Source organism: Cajanus cajan, chromosome 5, assembly GCF_000230855.2.
Source record: "Cajanus cajan strain Asha chromosome 5, NIPB_CcT2T_4, whole genome shotgun sequence".
NCBI lineage: Eukaryota > Viridiplantae > Streptophyta > Magnoliopsida > Fabales > Fabaceae > Cajanus > Cajanus cajan.
Window position 1 is genome coordinate 48847855 of NC_138521.1, and position 23273 is coordinate 48871127.

General features: G+C 32.7%; 1 protein-coding gene across 1 annotated transcript; it reads left to right on the plus strand.

Annotated features, from left to right (window-relative positions):
- Positions 1-7085: 7085 nt before the first annotated feature.
- Positions 7086-11679, plus strand: LOC109790153 (PI-PLC X domain-containing protein At5g67130). The gene is made up of 9 exons (XM_020349261.3): positions 7086-7377; positions 7455-7577; positions 7652-7789; positions 8148-8246; positions 8351-8654; positions 8736-8959; positions 9066-9152; positions 10270-10690; positions 11320-11679. The coding sequence occupies exons 1-8, from the start codon at positions 7258-7260 to the stop codon at positions 10483-10485; spliced, it is 1311 nt and encodes a 436-aa protein (XP_020204850.1). The 5' UTR covers positions 7086-7257; the 3' UTR covers positions 10486-10690; positions 11320-11679.
- Positions 11680-23273: the final 11594 nt, after the last annotated feature.

The following is a 23273-nucleotide window of genomic DNA, read 5'->3' on the forward strand; positions in this document are numbered from 1 at the left end:
TCCACCTTCAATAGTGAACTCAGGAATAGCAGAGACAAAAAGCTTCAGGAATCTGAGTGGTTGGTTGGCCAACTGGATTTGCTCTGTTCCTCCTTCTCCTCCTATTTCTATTATTCCCCATTGTCGTACGTTCAATCTCAGGATCGTTCAACAGTGGCTCAGATGAAGTAGTACCTCTGGTTCGAATAGTACCTTGCATACAAGAGAAAACAAAAGACTAGAGCGCACAAGTCAGCCCAAAGAGTTCATTTTATGAAATAGAAATTAAAAATAAAAGTAAAGGAACAAGTCACAAATAGCTATAAATACTAAATTTCCTTGCTAATCCCCGGCAACGGCGCCAAAAACTTGTTGAGATTTTCGTTGAAACTACTTTTGTTATCATTATAAATCAGTTTAATTCTATCAACGGTCTCAAACACGACAAGTGTACCGGCCGTTCAAGTAGTAAATTATATCGTATCCACAGGGACTAGTAGGTAAAATAAGCATTTATTGACTATTTGTGACTAAAGAATAATTCCAATTTAGTAGTTTGTCATGCAAATGTGAATTAGAGATCATGACTACTGGAATGTTAAACTATAAAAATATTTGTTTGTGTGTGGAAAAGGGTGGAAATGGTATTATGGTTTTGTAAGATTATGGGGTCAGATATCACCGAACGTCACACTAATGAATCCTTAATCTCTTGTTACATCCATTGTTTAGTCAACCCATAAGTTTACTCAAACCTAATCCCTTAGAGCAAGAGCCTAGGTGCGGATAATGAATATCAATTCCTTGAGTATCCAAAACCTACACCCGCATTACGAGTTAGGGTTTAAGACTACTAATGGGTCAAGCTCCATTCCTAGATACATTTCCCACTAGGTATTTGTTTCAGAGCTAGTTTCAATGGTTATTTTCCAACACCCAATGGAACCTATATCATGCAAAGGAGGAGCAATCCAAAGCAAGCATTAAGAATAGAAACATACACAACAATGAGTGAAATAACATGTATATATGTCATTAAAACGTAAGGATTACAATAGAGTTCGTTGGTTACATCTAACCCCACAAAATAATGGGTAGAACCACTCAAAACAATGAGGGGAAAACAAAAATAGAGGTGGAAGAGAGAATGAAGAACTGAAGGAAAGACCCACACACGAACGGTCCCAAGCTCTGGGAATCTCTTCCTTAGCTCCTAGAATGCGTCCAATGTGCGAATGAGGAGAAAGCCCCTGAAGATCTCTTCAAATACGAGCTTGGGGAGTCAGATTAGGGTTACACGCCCGGCGCATTAGTCTTTGCACCTGGCGCAATGTCTTCCAGAGAGTTTGAGCTACTCTCTGTCTCGATCACGCCCGGCACTGGTAGTCTCGCGCTCGGCTCAGGTATGACTTGCAGAGGTGTGGCACTCTGTTTTGCTCGCGCCCGGCGCGGGTAGTCTTGCCCCCGGCGTAGTTACTCTTCTCTGCTCCTTAGCTCCTTAAATTTCCAATCCTATGGGTCTTCAATCCTCAATTCTCTAGCTCAATACTTGCACAAAAAATGAGGTGTATTAGGGTATTGTTAGCTAAATTCTAGGTTAGCTATATCTGCACAAAAAATGAATCAAAAAGAGAACAATTATCTTGCAATGGTGCAAAGGATGAGTGGAATTGTTTAATAAGTCTTGTCCAAAAATAAGCATAATTGAGACTTAACACCTCACTCGATGATCGGGAGACTATAACTCGTTTCTTTATTTTCCATGAAACTAGGACTGCTCCGAACTTCATAAGAAATCCAGACACTAACTTCCTTGTTGTTGGACAAGAAGCTCAATCTGAATCACAATATCCCATGATTTGTAAATCATTATCTTTGGGCATTAAAATACCTTGTCCAGAGGAGGATTTTAGATAACGAAGAACTCGTGTGGCAACATCCTAGTGCGCTTGTCGAGGTTCCTGCATAAATTTTCTTAACACATGAACTGAATAAGTAATTTTTGATATGGTAATAGTGAGATAAATCAATCTTCCAACTAGATGTCTATATTGAGGAGGATTTGAGTACATGTCCCCTGTGTTAGTGGCAAGTCCATGATGTTGTTTCATAGGAAACCCACAGGGTTTGCAATCTAGTAGTCCACATTTCCTAAGAATATCAAGTGTATATTTATGTTGACAAAGAAATAAACCAATGTTCCCATGAGAGAGTTCTAGACCAAGAAAATATTTGTGTTTTCCAAGATCTTTCATTTGAAAATAGTTTAAGATAAGCCTTAAAATTATTTCATTTTGAAGTATCATTGCTAGCTATAACCAAGTCATCAACATAAACTATGTGGCAAGAAAAATGGAACCAAATGAGTATGTAAATAGGCTATGATTAGCATGGCTTTGTTTGAAACCATATTGAAGAAGAGTTTGTGAGAGTTTTGTATACCAATTTCTAGAAGCTTGCTTGAGTCCATAAAGGGATTTTCGTAAGCGACAAACATGTTTTGAATTAGGAACGTCATAACCTGGAGGGGCAGCCATATACACCTCTTCATTAAGATCTCCATGAAGAAATGTGTTACTAACATCCATTTGGTGAAGTTCCCAATTCTTAACTGCTACTATTGACAATAAACAACGAACAATAGTCATTTTGGCCACTAGAGCAAAAGTATCTTTGAAGTCTTCTCCTTTAACTTGTGTGTATCCTTTTGCAACAAGACGTGCCTTGTATTTATCAATTTCACCATTGGCTTTATATTTAATTTTGTAGACCCATTTTCATCTCACTAATTTCTTGCCTTCTAGGAGAGGTTCCAGACTCCAAGTATTATTGTCTTCTAAAGCCTTGATCTCTAAAGCCATGGCCTTATGCCAGTGTGGAGATTGCATTGCTTGAGAGAATGTTTTGGACTTATCATGAGACACAATGGTCGTAAGAAAAGCTATATGTGAATTGGAAAAATTATTATAACTAATATATTGTGATATTGGATAAACCTTACCACAAGAACGTTGGATTAGATGCACTACATGATGGGTCTTGTATAGATGCTCCACAATAATAATCCCTCAAATATGATGGTGGTTGCCTATTCCGTGGGACTCGTGATGTGGAATAACCATCAGAATTTGGAACCGAATCTATATTGATTTCATTTTCAAAAATTGATTTGTGTAATCGAATCCTTCAAGTCATTAGATTGAGGTATCACACTATCATCCTGATTTAGCACATGTTCAACTAATGGTGCCAATTCATCATTGAAGTTAGACATTGTGGAGTCATGATAGTTTCGTATCTCAACATTCAATTGCTCTTCCTCAATCATCTGTGCACTGTTAGCAAAAATAGCACCATTAGGTGAGTTATCTTTATAATGATTATATGGAAATATATGCTCATAAAAGACAATGTCCCTTAAGACAAAAAATTCTCTCGTAGTTAAATTATATACACGCCAACCTTTTTGACCTTGAGGATATCCAATAAAAATGCAATGATGCGCTCTAGCTGCAAATTTATCATGTGGCTTAGTTGATGCCTTCATATAACAAAGACAACCAATTACTCTTATATGTGCTCATATGAAGGAGGTTTTCCATATAACATTTCATATAACACTACTAGAAAAATTAATATTTGTGTCAAATTTTTGTGACAAAAAAAATATCATCACTAATAGTGACGAATTTTGTGAGGGAATTTTAATTTTTATGACGGACTACCATTTATTGAAGTTTGTGATGGATTAAATTTTGTCTCTAAAAGATCCGTCACAATTTTCGTCATTGAATAAAAAAATAAAATTAGTGATGGATTTTGTGACGAATTTTTTAGAGACAAAATTTAATCCGTCACAAAATCCGTCACTGAATAAAAAAATAAAATTAGTGACGAATTTTTTAGAAACAAAATTTATTCCGTCACAAAAATAAATAAAATTAGTGACGGATTTTGTGACAGATTAAGTTCCTCTATAAATATTCTCACACAAAAATGCGTCACAATACTATAATAAATAAGTCAGTGACGAATTTTGTGACGGAATTTTTGTCAACATTTGTATTTTGTCACAAATTCCGTCACAAATAGCTTAAAAAATTTTATGACGAAATTTGTGAGGAATTGTTGATCCCTATCAAAATATTAAATTTTATTTATGAAATTTTTATATGTAAGAATTGTGCAGAATTAAAGAATATATGTTAATTTTTTTTTAAATTATGACAAATTAATCCGTCAAAAAAGTTATATTACTAATGGAATATGACCGACAAATTTATATTTGTCAAAAATGTAAGAATTTTTTTACGAAAATTGACAATCATATATAAATAAAGGTCCATAAAATTATTTATATATATATTTATATATATATATATATATGATGAGGTTATAATAACACCGATATAACTTTTACTAAGTATTACACCGCTCAATAATTTTATATTAAATGAAAATTTTATAAATCTAATCGTTAAATTGAAAATTCTTTACTCTTAAATCATATGTACAAAATTTTATATTAATCCAAGATGATTTGATACTTCATTCTTATAAAACAAAATTAACGTAATATATACATTTCAAAATATACTAAAATATGAACATTTTGATTACCTTCACGTTGTTGTTCAAATTTAACAAAATATGAACATTTTTTCCATCAAATTCAATCGTTCTAAATGATTTTCATGGTTTGAATCTTGTCTCTAGTGGATTCTAAAGAAACAATGAAAAGAAGCCATTTTTGAGAAAATTGATAAACTTGGTGATGAAAAGAGTGAATGGTGAGAAAAAGTGCTCAAGAACTCAAAGGGCGCAAAAGGAAAGAGGAAGAATGAAAAAAGTTATGAAGCTTAGAGTGAGAGTGTAAAAATCTGATTTGGAAACTCTTACCATATTTATGTTAAGGGTTAAAAAGAATGCGAAGGATATATTTTCTAAATTTATATATTTTTTTTTTCTTTTTGAATTCTTTATTTTAAGAAAAAAGTAAATTTTCTCTATTGTGAAACATAATTTTTCTCATGTCATTGATTTTGACAACTTAAAAATTGATGCTTATTTATTCAATGTGACAAGTAAATCATGTAATTTGTTAAGGCATCATAAATTTTCATAATATAAAAGTGAGACAAAATTGTCCTTTTATATCATCTTTAGTGAAGTTTTTTTTATTTATTTATCACCATTTCTTACTTTATGTGACCCCGTCGATTATCGATAACCATTTTTTTTATATTCATTTTTTTTGTTTATAACCTTTTATTTTATCTTTAACAATTGTGTTCCAACTAATTTTCTTATAAACACAAGGTTCATCTTCATTTTTGATGAATTCAAACTGTTTTAAAGTTTCATTAAAGTGAAGATTCCAACTTCTACAACTTTGCTTTAATCCATAAATGGATCTTTGCAACTTTCACACCTTTCCATTTTCTCTTGGATTAACAAAACCTTTGAGTTGTGTCACATAAACATCCATGATAAGATTCACATTAAGGAATGCAGTCTTGACTTTCATCTATTAAATTTCATGATCAATAAAATATTGCAATACAAAATAGTATTTAGACATATATATTTAAGCATCACATTTGGAGAAAAGGTCTTATCACAGTCTATATTGTGAATTTTCTTGAAACCTTTTACAACCAATTACACCTTAAAGACACGGTCCATTATAGTTCTTTTCTTGAAGACCCATCTATACCCTACAGTTTTTACCCCTTTAGATCGATCAACCAAGGCCATACTTCGTTAGTGTACATGGATTCCATCTCAAATCCCATGACCCTCAAGCCACTTCTTAGATTGAAGCCCAATAATGGACACTTGATAAGTCTCATACTCATCTTAATCCATGAGCAACACATCACCTTCTTTAGTTAAGGGGGGTTCATATCTCTCAAGTTAGTGATGTGGCTTATTATACCTATGCAAGTCTTGTGCCACTTAAACTAGAGGTTGAATCACAACACTTTATAATACTTGTTTATGTTTCAATATAGGTGGGTCAACATTTTGTGGTACTTGAATTTCATCAAGTTCTACCCTCTTATCACTGGCTATTTCAAAGATGTATTCGTTCTCAATGAATACTAGTTCTCATGACAAACATTTTCTCTCCAAAGGTGTTGTAGAAGTATTACGCCCTTTATATTTTAAAATAACAATGTTTAAAAATTGTTAGCATTTAAAAATCTTTAGGAGAATGAAGAAGGGTTTAAGAAATTATATATATATATAACTGTACAAACAAAACATATCTTTATATAGGAGAGAAAAGAAGGAATACCACCAATCTTTATGAGAAATGTAACATTTAATGAAAATTGTGCTTTAGAATATTTAGGAGAATGAATGAATACCATCAAGAATGTAAGAGTATAAAAGGAATATCATCAAAGAATGCAATATTCATGTGTCCAAAGTTAGCATCCACAAGAATTATAGTAAAAAGGAAATACCAGTGGATGGATGAGAAGGTAAGTGGGAAAGAATGTGTGTGGACAATGTATGATCAATTTATAAATTGACCTTTAAATCAACAATGTGCAATTACCCAATTTCGTAAAGAGGATGTAATAAGAAGCAAAATCCCTATTTTTGACATTGACAAGTAAGCAAATAAGTTAAAAGGACAAATAGCCAAGAATACATTGATGTGAGAATGTATAATTTCATGACTCAGTTGATGTGATAATATATGATATCATAACTCAAAATTTATATAAATAAATATATGATAGGATCATGATCAAAATGATATATATGATAGCAACATATTTTTAACGTATATTCTATTACTATTATTATTAGTTAAAATTTATTAAACTTACAAATTCAAATGAGATTAACTCTAATTTAATGACTTTTTCTTCTTCTAATTTTGTAACTTTTTTAGTAAATTTTAAAAATATATGTCAAAGAAAATGTATTTTTAGCATTTTTTTAAATCATGGATTAACGCAATGGAAAAAAAATATAATTTTAGAATTTATTTTATTTTTTCAATTGAGGACCAAAGTGAAATCCCTTACAAATTTGATGACTAAATCAGAAGTTGAGTGTAAAAATATAACTCTTTCCATGTAGCTTAAACTGGTTACTTTAACTCGGTCTTAGTTAACGAGCTCCAGTGCGCCAACCACTTTTTGTTGGTCTTTGAACCCAAGACTTGGATCATCGCACAGTCAAATCCCGTGTTTGGCTTGTAAGTTTGAACCTCGTGGCTCCGCAGGTCCACCTTCTAGGTTGTGCAGTAGTGTAGCCATGTGGTCGCATTGCGCCAAATGCAGAGCCCCTGCACCTGCCATCACGCTCCTCTTAGTGCCACTCATTTGTTCCCTCTTCTTCACCGCTTCCGCCACCTGCTCCAACGCCAATTGCCAGGTTCTCTCTCTCTCTCATTTCCCTTTCAATACAAGAGATCCATGAAAATTCACTTTGAATTGAACTGAATTTGGCAGGTTCTAGAAGCATGTTCTGCAGCCACGGATTGTGGGCCGGGTCTCTTCTGTGGCAATTGCCCCGCTTTGGGCCTGAAGCAACCCATCTGCACCAGAGGCCAACCCACTCTTCCTACATCCATCGTAAGCTTCTTCCTTCCTTTCAGCTTCTCCAAAGCTTAATTTTTTGTGACTTTCCCTTTTGGGGCATGCTGCAGGTAAATGGGTTGCCCTTCAACAAGTACACGTGGATAGTGACCCACAATTCCTTCAGCATCGTCGACGCACCGCCTTTGCCCGGTGTTCAGAGACTAACGTTTTACAATCAAGAAGACTCTGTCACTAACCAGTTGAGGGTCTGTGTAGTGTTTTTGCACTTTGCAATTGCTTACTTTTCTTCATTTTTTTGGCCTGGTGTTTCATTTTAGTCTCTGAATATACTATTTTTGTTCATTTTTAATTGTGGTCGTCTATTTCTATAAATATTTAAAAAGATTAAAAGGGAAAGCTTATGCTATTATAAAGACTAAAAAAAAAATGATATGTATTACCATTAAAATAGGATATTTCTATTTATAGACACTAAAAAGTAAAGTTTGTGAAATTATAGGGACCTAAAGGATAATTCAAATGTTTTTTTTAATGTTTTGTTAATTTAATTTTTTTTTGTTTTTTTGTGATGTTTCTTATGCGTTTGTTTTGTTGATGGTTTAGAATGGAGTGAGGGGGCTCATGTTGGACATGTACGACTTCCAGAATGACATTTGGCTCTGTCATTCATTTCATGGGCAATGCTACAACTTCACTGCATTTGTAATTTGATCCTCTTTGATTTTTCTGTTTAATTGTGTTTTCAATGGTTGTATTTCAATTGGGGCGTGGTCTAAATGTCTAATATTCTGTTGAAATGTTCTCAGCAACCAGCGATAAATACTTTGAAAGAAGTGGAGACATTCTTGACGGAAAATCCTAGTGAGATTGTCACCATCATAATTGAAGACTATGTGCACACTCCAAAGGGTTTGACTAATCTGTTCACTAGTGCTGGACTGGATAAGTATTGGTTTCCTTTGTCCAAGATGCCGAAAAAGGGTAATGATTGGCCCACTGTGACTGAGATGGTTCAAGCAAATCACCGACTTGTTGTTTTCACTTCCGATGCTTCAAAGGAAGTGGGTGAAGGAATAGCTTATCAGTGGAAGCACATGATCGAAAACGAGTGTAAGCACTATATCATTTTAGCATGTGTATCTCCTTTGTACATGATTAGTAATGACTAACTCATAATTGACTTGCTATCAGCTGGAGATCCTGGAGTGCAGCAAGGTTCTTGCCCGCATAGAAAAGAATCAAAGGCCTTAAATTCTAAAAGCCAATCACTTTTCCTGATGAATTACTTTCCAACATATCCAGTTGAAGCTGACTCGTGCAAAGAGCATTCAACTCCACTTGCTGAGATGGTCAATACATGTTACAAAGCTGCAGGGAATTTGCTGCCCAACTTTGTAGCTGTTAATTTTTATATGGTATTCCTTATTTTGTTCTGTGTTGTTATTGGAACTTAATTATCGATCTGCATACAGCATATACTTTGCAATTCCACTTTAGCATTCTGACTGAAATTTAATGCAGAGGAGTGATGGAGGTGGTGTTTTTGATATTGTGGATAAAATGAATGGCCGCACTTTGTGTGGGTGTAGTACAGTCACAGCTTGCCAGGTTCGTCTGCATTTCTTGTCCAAATATGTATTATCTTTATGCCAATTGTTTGTGAATCATCTTTATTCCAAAATTCTTTATTTCTGTCCGTGTTTTGTAACTTTTGTTATAGAGGGAGGAATGAGAGGTAAAAGAGACTGAAACACTAACTGATATTAACCAAGATGTATTACAATGTATTGATGTATTTGGTAAGTTCGTCAATCTTAAACCACTAACCCTTATTTATACTAATCATAAACCTAATTAATTAGGGAAACAAATTATGACGAGGAATCGTGGTAAGCAATCTTAAGTGATAATATGGAAATATGGAAACTAATCCTTGAGGAAAATCTAAAATATGATAAAATATTTTCATATATTCTAACAGTGTCCATTCCCATTCTAGTGACTGGAAACCTAATTGAGTATAATTTTACACCTTGTAGAAAGTTTCTGGAATTTCATCTAATTTACAAATTTCAAGGCATTTATTCAAAATGGTTGTCCACATGAACAGAATATATGATACCTTTGAAGCCTGAATATGCAAATGATGGACTTCAGGTTGATTTGGATTATCCTTCTTAAAATAGAATCAAGCTAATGGTCAACTAGTGACCACATTTAAAATTTCTCCACATTTCTATAATATGTTGAAACCTACAATATCTCAATTTCTTCTTAGTATTGGAGTATTTCATAAAGTGAAAAGTAAGATATTTTTCCATGTATACTCTGTCTCAAATTCTATATCTAACTCAAATCTTTGTTAAACAAACTAGCTATAGATTTATAAAAGTCGGCATGAGATTAAAATAAAAAGATTTACTCTAGTAATGGCATCTTGATGTCCTTTATCTTTGCTTATTTTTCTCAACTATCTTCTCAATCATTTGTTCTTAACTGCATGCTTCCACATTATGTCAATTTCTTTATGAATTGTGTAGCACAATGTTTTGGCCAAAGTTTATTAAGATCCATACAGTCACCATGCTTATTCATCTCTTGTATTTATAACAAATGGAAGAGTACATGGATGAATTTCTATCTTGGCACAGCCTCTACCTACCTGTACAGTTTGGTGAATGAAAATTCTTGCAAAGACAATGATGTTATTACTGCAATTTGTCAGGCAGGTGCACCCTTTGGGTCTTGCAAGAATATTACTGTACCTAGTACAAGTCCAGTGACTAATACGGCCGGAAGCGTTACTGGATCTGTTCAATTTTCTAAATCAGCTTCATCTGTCCATCATCCGAATTGTTTGCTTCTTGTTGTCTTTTGCTTCCTGCAAAGTCTTGTTGCAGCTGTGATGACTAAGCACTGTTGTATAACTTTTGCAATCTAGTCTTTCAAGAGGATCTCTTGTATCTTGACATGTACACTGCAGTGTTGTATCAAGCTGTGAAATGTCATGGAACTGTAGCTAGGTTAGAAAAATTAGATAGACTGGTTCTTGTTTCTTGCTGAGGCTATGTTCAAGGATCTGTGAAGTCATTTGAGTTGATAGTCAAGAGAGATCAAGAATTTATCTGGAGCTAAAAGTAGTTCAGGTATGTGTATTCTTGGATGATAAATCTAATTCTAGATATTTCAACTCTGGATGCATACACGTTCTTTCTTTTCTCTTATTGCACATAGGAGCATTATTTTTGTTTTCCAAATTGCAGTAGTTATTGGCAAAATTACTTTCCAGATACTGATTTTAATAAATAATAAGGTGTTGGCGTGAATCAACCGATCATGCCCTTATTAGGTGCTCATTTTTATTAAATTTAATTCATTTGGGTTTGGTAAAGATGCTACAAATTGGACAAGTTAGAGAACATGTAACCTAAACTTTGCCACTAATCTTCAAGGCCAAGTTGGATTGGACAATTTTTCTCTCCTGTTTATAGTTGGTTTCTTTTGCTCTGAACGAGTTCAGCTGTCTGCTTCATGAGCTAGAAATCTGAGGGTACTAGTTTATATTTCCAAAGGGTTAGAAAATTTTATCTAAGTGAGTGAATTGCACATAGAGTTCTGTAGGCAATTTTTTACCCTGATTTTCCTTTTGATGAATTGCAAGGTGCAGGTAATGTTTCTGGTGTAAATATATATGATATCGGTTTTTCCACTGGTAGTATCTTGTTATGATAATAACTTTACTCGGTATCTACTAAACCCATTCTTTCCATTGTAGATGACTTCTCTGATTATATCTACCTTGCCCGTCAAATAGTTTTAATCAATTTGGGTTTCTTGCTTCCGTTGAAGATCTTTTCATGGTCAAACATTCGTGAACTATTTTGCTCAGAAGTCCTTTGAAGGAATATCGAAGACTATGATAGTTATAATCGAAGACTAATACGAGTTATACAATTCGATGTTTCTGTCATGCTTTTTACTGTATGTGGAAATCCCACGTCTTGCAATGAATTGTGATTATGATGTTGACATCGTTTCCCTGATTTGAAACAATTCTTTTGGTCTTTCAACTGTGTAAATTGTTGGTGAATTTGTGTATTTTGTTTTAACATCTATATTAACAAATTTAGTGCTAGTGCAGTTTTTTTTTCCCCCTTTTTTTTCGGCTTTGCTTTGTCTTATCGTTTTTCTTCAAATGCTGCGTGTTTTTTAGATGGTTAAGATTGTCGCTGTTGACATTGCGTGAACTTTTGATAATCAATTATCTGATTTTTGTGTTGTCTTGGTAATGCTGGGTATTTGCATATTTACAAATACATATGATGTCATTCTTGCCTTCACAAATATTTATAATGTTTCTCGTTTTTAACTTTCAGGTTTTGTACCTAGAAATCATTAGTCAACAAGAGAATTAGGATAGAATGGCTAGAAGTTCTTGATCCTTGTTAAGGTTTGTAGTAATTTATAATTTATAATTGTATCGCAACTATTCATATTTCGTGTCTTTCCTTCCCATTACCCGGTCTTTCGCTTTTGTATTGACGTTAAAACAACCATTGTGATGTATCTTTAACCAAAATACTATAATACATATGGAACACGGAGAACCTAGTTTAATAGAGGAACTTGCACGAGGTATACAATATGCATTGCTTTTAATCAGAAAATCGGTAAGAATTGCTATTATCCATTATTTTATACAATGTGGGTGAAAAATTCAACTTTACAAAATCGTTGAGGATTTCTCACTTAGATATCTTATATTTTAATTATGTCATTAATTTATATGAATTCTTTTATACATTCTTTTACATTAAGAACTAGACATGGAATATAATCTAGTAATTTGGTAGTAAGTGATCTCATAGTCTCAGTAATTATTAAGATAAACTTTGATATATTTTAAGAAAATGATTATAAATTTAACTCAATTTTATAAAATAAATTTTTTAAATAAGGATATTTTCCTAACATGACATGGGATCTGTGGTCACCAACATTATCTATTATACCCAACGTCTGCAATTGAAAAATGTGCATATTATTGAGTCTAACTTAAAGATGTGTCGGTATAATTCAATTAAAAGTAACCACTTTGTGTGATAGGATGGATGCAAAGAGTTGGGTCCTTGTAGTTGTATTTATCTATAATAATTCAAGCAAGTTGACGGAGCTAGAAGACAAAGTGTTATTAGTGCAATTTCATTTTTGCCCTTTCGATATACATATATTAATTTGTGAATTGTGTTGGGCTTTAATTGTGTGCTTTAGTTTGCAAACAGTAATCATAATCATCCTTAAATTGTGAAATTTAATTTAATTAATATATAAAAATATTTTAGAAATTATTTGGTCATCTTTTATTTTACACTATTATATTACTTTATTCTATAATAATTTTAGTCTTAAGTTTACTGAACCAAAAGTCATTAACAATTATTTGGTCATCTAATACGGAAAAATGAATTTCTCTACTTTTTAAAAAATCAAATTCAATTAGATAACTTAGATCAATACATGTTAAAATGATTAAATATTACATTTCACTTCTATTTAAATTTTATTTTAAATTTACAAACAAAGTTTAGAATAAGTCAAAGTATAAAAGTTAATTAACTTACTATCAAATTATTGAAATCAAATATCAACTAAAAGTGTTGCTTAAAACAAATTATTACTGTTATTTTTCCAAATAATTGATTTAAAATAATACATATAACTTAAAATAACTTATACAATACATCCAATAGCCTATTACATGTAGATATTATATGAAAATATAATACATGAAATAAAGTAATACTAATTGAGTATAGAATTATAATAATTATTTTAATTTACAGTAAAATTATATATTTTAAAAAATAATATAATATATATCTATTGTAATAGGGATATATTTTAGTAATTATCCTTTTGGTCTCTATTTTTTAATGGACTATTATACCCCTTGGATATAAAAAAAAAAAAAAAAAAAAAACTCTTCTTATATTCTTTTTTATATTTTGGTAACCACCCTTTTGGTCTCCACTTTTAGTGAATCATTATACCTGTTGGATATGAAAAAAAAATTTCTTGTGCAACTTCTAATATTTATCTGTGTGTAATTATTAAAGGTACGAAGTATCCTGATTTCTCTAGTATAATATAATGTGTAATTATAGCGGCATTTGAACTTAATAATTTTTTAATTTTTTTAGTAAAATTTATATGAAATAAATATTTTTATTTTTCAATTAGAATATTATATTTTATAGAAAAAAAAATCATTATTAGACTGAATTTTATATTAATTGTGTATGATGTAAATAATCATACAATTTTAAATGTGATTACCATTTCAATATAAATATTAAAACTGTGTGGTATATATAATTATTAATTATTGACAGATTTAATAACAAAAAAACACTTTATGTTTAATGAAAATTTATTTAAATCAATTATAAAATATCATTTCTGTTTGTTTTAATTTGTTTTCATAAAATAATAACGTTAATAAACATGTTAAAAAGAAAAATGTGTATAAGAAGGATATAAAAACTGCATTATAAAACGAATAGTATATAATTGAAAATGGTCTTACTATGTATAAGAAAATTAAATAAACAAATATCTTATCATATCCTTTAAAGTAAGAATGCCGCATGAATGATAAAAAGTGTGAATAAAAAAAAATACTACAAAACAAGCTAAAAAAAAACACGTGTATGCGCGCACACTTTATATTTAATGAAAAATTATTTAAATCAATTACAAAATACCATTTCTGTTTGTTCTATTTTTTAATCAAATAATAGTTAATAAGTATGTTAAAAAGGAAAATTTGTAGAGGTATGAAAATGGACTATATAAAATGAATAATATATAATTTCACTTAAGTCTTTTGACAATTAATTTATTTATATCTTATTTAATAAATTTTTGAGAAATTCTACGGTACCCATATTATTTGAGAGGGTACCGGTACAGTTATAATTATAATTTTATTTTATATTTTATATTTTTAATAATTTATTTAAATAATATTTATGATATTTTATTCTTTAAATTTTTAAATTATTTAGTTATTTTATTTTTATTTTATATATTTTAATTTTATTTGTAATAATATTATTATATATTTAAATAGTTTAATTTTAATAATTTTTTAAGTATATTTTTTGTCTTTTCACTTAAAATTTTTAAATTTCTATATTTTAATTTTAATAATTTTTAAGTATATTTTTGTCTTTTATCTTAAATTTTTGAATTTCTATATTGTAATTTTAATAATTTTTTATTTTTACTATTTTATTAATTTTTCTTTTTTAATGTTTTATAATATTATTGAAATCTTATAATTTTAATCTCTATAATTTTATCTTACTTTTTATTTTATAAATATAATTTAGATTATTTATTTTATAATTAAATTAATTATTTTTTAAATTTTTATAAATTTACATAAAATAATATATTAAAATTCCCGATCTTTGAGGGTACGGTAGCAACTCCCTAAATTTTTATGTAATAAGAATTTGTATTATAAATGGTTAAAATTCAATAAGTTATTATATTTATATATACATATTAATAAATACTTGTACAATTTCAAAGTGTTTGGATGTAAATTTTTTTTTTTTTTTGTAAAGATAGGAAAGATTACAAAAATAGTCACAATGAGGATTGAACCTAGGTTCCCATGCTTCTAACAATCCCAATCCTTCTCCACCCAACCACTAGGCTAAGATTATTATTTAATCACTTATAAGATGTTATCTAATTTTACAAATTAAAAAATTATAAATTAAATTTTAATTGAAAATAAAATAAAATATAAAAGTAATTAAATACTTTCTAAAAATTACATAATACATCACAATTATATTAAAAATAAAAAATTACTAGTCAACATTCACCTAATTTTATTTTATAAAAAGTAAAATATTAAAAATATTTTTTTATAAATAATCATAATTAAAAATTAAGAATCATAAATTTTAAAAATTGAAAATCAATTCAATATATTTTATAAAAATCAGAATTGAAAAAATATTGTATGGATATCAATAATAAAATTATTTCAAATGTGCTAATTGAGAGAAGAAAAAAAAGTTACGAGTTTTTTTTTATATAATGGAAAAATGTAGATTTGGGAGGGAAGTGATAAAAGAAAATTGGAAGAAAAGAGAAAAAATAAAGAGGAACACAAATTTTTTAGAGGGAGGAACAAAAACATTTGCAGAGCATAATGAAAAAAATTTAAAACTAATTTTCAATGAAAGAATGAAAAGATAAAACAAAGATATATATGTCGTTGATAGATTTGAACTTAAATATTTTTTAATAAGTTCTCGCATAGACTAAATAATAAGTTATACTGGATAATTTATTAAAATAAGTTCAAAATATTTTGTGTTACTCATAAGATATTTTATAAATTTGTTCAAACACTCATAAATACTTATAAAATAAGATAAGTAAAAATATTTTTTTCATAAATTCTTCTAAATAGAACATTATCTAAATAATGAATAGGAAAATTAAATAAACACGTATCCTTTTAGTAAGAATAGGGGTGTAATGTAAACAGGTAACGATTCAACCGCAAATCCAACTTACCTGAACCAACTTAATTATATTTTTTCAGGTTGGGCTGGGTTATTGTGTTTTTTTTTCATTAACCAATTATAATTGAGTTGGATAATAGGTCAAGAGATTTGTTATTTAATGAACTCCAACGAACTTGGTCAATAATAAATTATTAAATTAAATTAAAAATATTATATACAATACAATACATAATACACTTTAATTATATTGTATTTTAATTTGAGTCAATTTACACAAAAGAAAGAACTACATTTGAAGAATGTGACACACTCTACCCCAACATACATATACAGTAATTATAAAAAAATATATATAATTTTACATCAATAAAAATCAAATTTCCAACTACGTAAGGGTAAAAAGTTCATATTCATAAACTTAATCCAAATAATATGCCGGTAAAATTACAAAGAAATAAAACTAAATTTTCCAAAATAATTTAATAAGAACATCTTAAACTAATCCTATCTATGTCCCGATGTCACATGTCCTATCAGAGTAAAACCCAACATAGAAGTCTAAGCTTCATCACCAACATCCTCAGCCTCACACTAATGATCACCTGTATAATAGTCACAGCAAAACAACACGAGAAAAGGGAGTGAGAAACATCTCACTCTGGCTCACAGTGTAGAAATGTTCGCCGAATAGCCAAACACAAACAAAACAGGTATAACATAGATAAAATAATAATAACATCACACTCATCCAAGACATAAACCATCACTTTATCACATAACATTAAAAATGCATAAGTATGGACACGGACTACATATTATCATGCATGTGGCGCCAGTAAAACATCACATGGCATATTGCCACTAACAATACACGAAGAGTAGTCTAGGAGTACATGCCGGGTCACACCCTCTACGCACTCTCACTAGAAGGATATACTACCAAAGTCTCGTCGGGATAACTAAGCCGCGCAAGATACATCCCATGCACACAATGGGCGAGACTGGGACTTCCAAACCGAGCTATCCCCAAGGACTAATCCCCAAAGCTTTTACACTAGGGGGCCTTCTCTGGCGGTGTATTCCATATCGTACCCTTAAAACACTTATGCAAATGATGCATGTCATTCAAGACTCTATGCATTCTTATATCTCATTATCATTTCTCATGGTCATTTCACATCATATTTCATTATCACATTTCATATCTCATGTTTCAATCACATTTCACATTATCTCATCATATTCACAAGGCCTCCACAAAGCACTTTAATTTATATCAAAACTCATTTATTTATAAAATTAAATACATATTTTTTTCATCTCATCAAACAAGAAATATAATAGAGCAATCAGAAATCAAAACAGAAAATATTTATATTTTACCTATTTCTCATAGGGTTTCCCATAGGAACCCATAGAGCACTCTAAATCATATCAAAACATATTTATTCTCAAAATTAATCACATACTTACACATCACATTCAACAAGGAATATAATAGAGCAATCAGAAATCAAAATAGAAAATATTTATATTTTGCCTATTTCTCATAGGGTGTCCCATAGGAACCCATAGAGATTTCAAATCATATAAGTAATTGCATATAAGAAAAATAATAAACAAAACAGATACAATTGGGAGAAACCCCTCATACATGAGCATACAAAAAGATACAGCAAACACAGGATTGGGGGCCAATCCCACTACCCAGCATATATTCCCACACCCAGAGCAAGATTTCTCACTCCCCCTTACCTCGATAAGTAGAAGCTGAATCTTGTTGGTCGCCCCCTCTAGGTTCCCCTTCGTCTTCAGGGAGAAAGGAGGAAAAAGATAAGAAAATGAAGAAAATGAATTTTAAAGAGTGCAAAACGCTCTATTTATAGGCATCAGGCCGCAGCCAGAACGGCTCTGGGCACACAAATAGGTACAAAAACCTCTCGCAGAACGGCCCGTTCCAAAACTAGAACGGCCCGTTCTGGGGTTTCTGGAACGGCCCGTTTCAAGGTAGAACGGCCCATTCTGAGTTAATACCATATTCTTAAAAACGACATCCAGAACGGCCCGTTCCCAAAGTTGAACGGCCCGTTCTGGGTTAAAATTTTACCCATCAATGCTCGCGTTGGAACGGCCCGTTCCCAAAGTGGAACGGCCCGTTCCGGGGCTATGAAAATCCATAATTAGTAATTAATAAATAAATTATATATATATATATATATCAAATGAAAATAAAATATCAATACAATTTAAATATGATTTTCTTCAAATAATAATTATAACAAAATATTATAATTAATAATATTATACAAAATAATTTTCATAAATGATTATTATTAAAAACCTTTAAAGATTCAATCAAACCCATTTAATTAATCAAAATAATTATAAGGAAATAATCTTCATAAATACAAAAATAAATAATAATTATTCGTAGATTTAGTAGAAAAATTCGGGGTGTTACAAAGAAGACTTGAAACAAGAAAAATAACTTAATTCTAATTGTCATGTAATCCAAATTTTGTTATGTTAATGATATCATATTTACTTGTTTAGGATATTTGTGAGTTTTCACTTATGATTGTTAAAATGTTGTTAATGCTTTGAATTATTTATTGAACGGTCATTTCACAACTATCATTGTTATTAATAACAATGATTGTAACGACCCGCCTGGCCGTCACACCGTAGAACAATACGATACAGGAGTAGAATATACATACATAAAAGAATATATACATCTATCCAGCCATAAGGCTCAACGAGTCAAAGTATATACAATACTAGCAAAATGCTACTCCAAGGTAGCCTACACAAAAGATCAGCTCCAGTCACCATCTGTGACACTACTACTACTCTCCAGCCTATCCCTGCTCTGCTCTCATACATAGTATGATCATAGCAGTCCAAATCACATGGCAACATGCAAGGGTAAGCTAGTGAAAATAATCAACATATAGATATAAACAACTTACAACTTCAACAACAAAAACAACATTTTCAACCGTTCAACATACAACACATAACAACACCCAACTTAATCACAGCTTCACAACATCACAACATATATACAACTCAAAATCAACACATCTACAACTTATGCGTCGTCACGCATTTTAACTCGGAGATCTCCTACAACATAGGTGAGCAGTCTAAGTGGTTAGGCCTTACCAAATTGACAACAAAGAACTTTTTTGGGCTTGCTAGGTAAACAATAAATTTGGATATTAATCTACAACACGATAACGATTTCTCAGACTTTGTCACTTAAACAAGGAAGTATAGTTTTATGTCAGGATAGAACAACTGGATTTAGGCCTACCACGACATTAGCTAGCTCAACTAAGCCACCTATGGGATTAGCCTACTTACTATCCTCCAAATACTACAACCCTCCGATACTCGGTTAGGAACTAAGTTTTCGACTTCGTACTTTACTCGAATTGGCCGCTTGTAATCGGTATAACTCGACCTAGCCCCTATACCGTGGTCCCTTTGTGCACGTGTGCCTCGACCTTGCCCACACACGGGACCAACTAAGTCCTAGAGGAGAACAACACAACATCCACTCCAAGGGATAACTTTTCAAGGAGGGTTTTCAACAAATTGGGCTCTCAGAGCACCATAACTACCTCAATCCACACAATGGGATGAGCAACTTCAAAAATATCTCTCCTAGTCCTAGTGATCAACAACTCATCATCACAGCTAAATCAACAGCAAAGTTCAACTCAACAACTTAAACAACACACAACTTTTTAACTTATCTTCTCAATCAACTTTTAACTTTGTAACGACCCGACTGGTCACTACGCCCGGCATAGCACACTAGAAACACCAGACAGATAGAACAAGTATATGAATATAGAATCTAGAATATATAGATATACAAGGTTCTAGTCTGACTAGAGTTAAAGTGTACTAAAGAAAAAAATACAACCAAATGCTACTATCCCACGTAGCCACAAGCAAAACAACATCGCCAAGCAAAACAGCTGCAAGGTCCACCAACCTCACCACAAGACGCACATCTATTCCTGCCCTGCTCCCATACATAGTATGATCATCGCAGTCCAAAAACATGGAAAACAACAAAAGGGTAAGCTCGTGAAATTAAAATTCAGCATACAATTATATAAATGTCAATATAAATAACAACAGATACAGTTATCAGCACACTTGTACAACTTATACCACTCAATAATATCAGCACCGCAATGCGGCAATATCAGCACTGCTTAGCAGCAACAACAGCACCACTCTAGTGGCTATAACGGCACCGCAAAGCGGCAACAACAGCATCGCCTTAGCGGTTAGAATCAGCACCACATGTGTGGCTAACAACAGCACCGACTTAGCGGCTATAATATCACCCAACCCAGCATATCTCAGCACAGTACAGCACAGCACAGCACAGCAATTCAACAAAATTATTACTTTCTACAATTCAGCCCAATGGTCTATAATTTCGCTATACTATATAATTTCTCTTATTAATCCATTGATTACAGCTCAACAATACACCTCTAATACAACTAACATATTTATCTCAGCTTTATCCCCTAATCATCACAACATATTCATCAAATTCTCATGGTTCAGCATATAACATCATTGATTAACAATTTCGGCACAACTCAACAGTCACCATCCTATAGATCATCATCTCCTTGCGCGCCCGGCGCACTCGAGGTTGCGCCCAGCGCGACTCAACCCGAGAGCACCAAGGCTCTCCCGCGCCTGGCGCAATTCTAAATTGCGCCTAGCGCCTGTCTGGAAGAGACTCAAGGAGTCTCGTGCGCCCAGCGGAGCCTAACCCGCGCCCAGCGTGGGGAAGGCAGAGACCTACCAGGGTCTCGCGCCCAGCGCAATTCACAATTGCGCCCGACATGCCCTTGGCAGAGACTCCCAAGGAGCCTCCGCGCCCAGCGAGTCCAAAAGTGCGCCTAGCGCAGTCCAAGTATCCCAAAAACATGTTACTCTTGATATCGCGCCCAGCGCAGCTCGAGTCACGCCCGGCGCGGGCCAACCAGAGACCCCCATTTGCAAGCTCGCCCAGCGCACACAGCCTTGCGCCCGGCAGGCTTGCCTAAACAGAGTCTCCTGGTGGTCGCGCGCCCGGCGCGAAGAACAGCGCTCAGCGCGAACTCATCAGTAACTTCCCCAAGTTCGAAAAGTTGCTCAAAACCTGCAAATCTTAACAGCAAACAAGCATGCAATCCAGCCAAAATGTCACATTCTCATCAAACATCAAGAAAACTACCTCATTTTCCACATGCAACCACAATCCAAGAATTTCCTCAAAATTTCTCAAAAATCCCGAAAACCCCAAAATCTTAACTTTAGAAGTTCTCAACCAAAATCATCAGTTCTCAGCCGGTTAAATGAGTCCCCAGACCCCCTTTTAACCAAACCACAGCATAAAACTAACTTCCCTTACCTTGAATCCAGAAATTTGAGCTCCGGGCACTTGAATGAAGAAGGAGAACGAAAGGGAGTTTGAACAAAGAGGAAGAACAAGCTTGGGGACTCAGCTCTCGGACAAGGAATCAGTTCTCCTACCGCTTGCACCTAGAGTCACCAAGATTCACCACAAGGAATTTTGAGAGAAAAGAAATGAGTAAGGGTGGAGGAGAAGAAAAATAAATGAAGGAGGAGGTGAGTGAGAGAGAGAGAACGGGGTCTCACAAACTTAAACAACGTAGTCAACTCACAACATTAACAACACAATTCAATAGCACAACAACTTCTCAACAGTGTTTAACAACATGTTTTTAGCAACAAAACAACTTATCCAAATCATGCATCCAGTATTTCTACACAATTACACAACTATGATTCAACACACAACTTTATCTTCTCATCATACCACAATATTCAACATTTTCTTAATCATAAGACCAAACACTTTCACGCCCGGCGCAAGTAAACTCGCGCCCGACCTGAACCCAATCCCGAGAGCTTTAAAGCTCTTTCACGCCCGGCATGTTGGTAGGCAGAGACTTCAAGGAGTCTCCCAAGCCTAGCGTAGCCCTCCTACGCCTGGCGCCACCCAGGCAGAGACCCCTTAGGAGCTCTACGTCTGGCGCTCCCAGATCACGCCCGGCGCCATATTAGTAAGAAAAATTCAAAGTAACCATCTGATATCGCACCCAGCGTGGTTCCTTCACGCCTGGCATAATTCATCCAGAGGATTCCATTCCTAATATCGCCCGACACGGCCAACCTCGTGCCGAGCATGATTCAACAATGGAGTTCCCTGATGAACGCACGCCCGGCGCTAAGAACTACGCCCGGCGTTAACTCAAACAGTAACCCTCACCACCACTTCAAAAATTTCAACCAAATACCTACAAATCAGCCAACTCAAACACATGCAATCCATGAAATGAAATACATTTACTTCACACAACTCAAAAACAAGCTTTATTTCAACATGCAACCATCAAACGCATCAAAATCAACTTTTTTCCCAATTTTTCAAAACTCTGAAAATGAGAAATTCTTCAAATTAATCAATGATTCTCAACATTTTTACTCCAAATGAGTCTTTAAACTCACACACAACCAACGAGTTTACAATCTAGCTTCCCTCACCTTAGAGAAGAAGAATCCGAGCTCCGGGAAAGAGAAAGAAAAAGAAGAAGAAGGTCCGTGCTTCCAACTAGCACCTCACGCCTCTACTCAGCACCTTCAACAATAACACCACCACAAGGAAGCTCAGAATTTGAAATAAGAGAATAGGAAATGAGGAGAAAATGAGAGTATTGAGGGGAAGGAGGAAGAAGAACTACAGGTCTTACAATGATAATGATGGTAGTTGTTAAAATTACAATAATAATAATAATAATAATAATAATAATAATAATAATTATTATTATTATTATTATAATCTTGTAAAAGAGGTGTTTATACACTACACCAAAATTAATTTTTTGTGGCAATTAATTTATTATTTACCGACCATATAAATGGTCATTATTATTTTTCCCAGCATTTAAATAAAGGCTGGTGTATCCAGTGTCGCTAATACTATTACCGACATTTATATAAAATGCTGGTAAAGATCTACTAAATTGTCGGACTTTTTAGTGACAATTCTAGTAGCCATTTTAAAGGCTATTAAAAGTTATTTTTTTCAATTGTCTCCTTTACTTTAAATAATTTTTTCCTATAA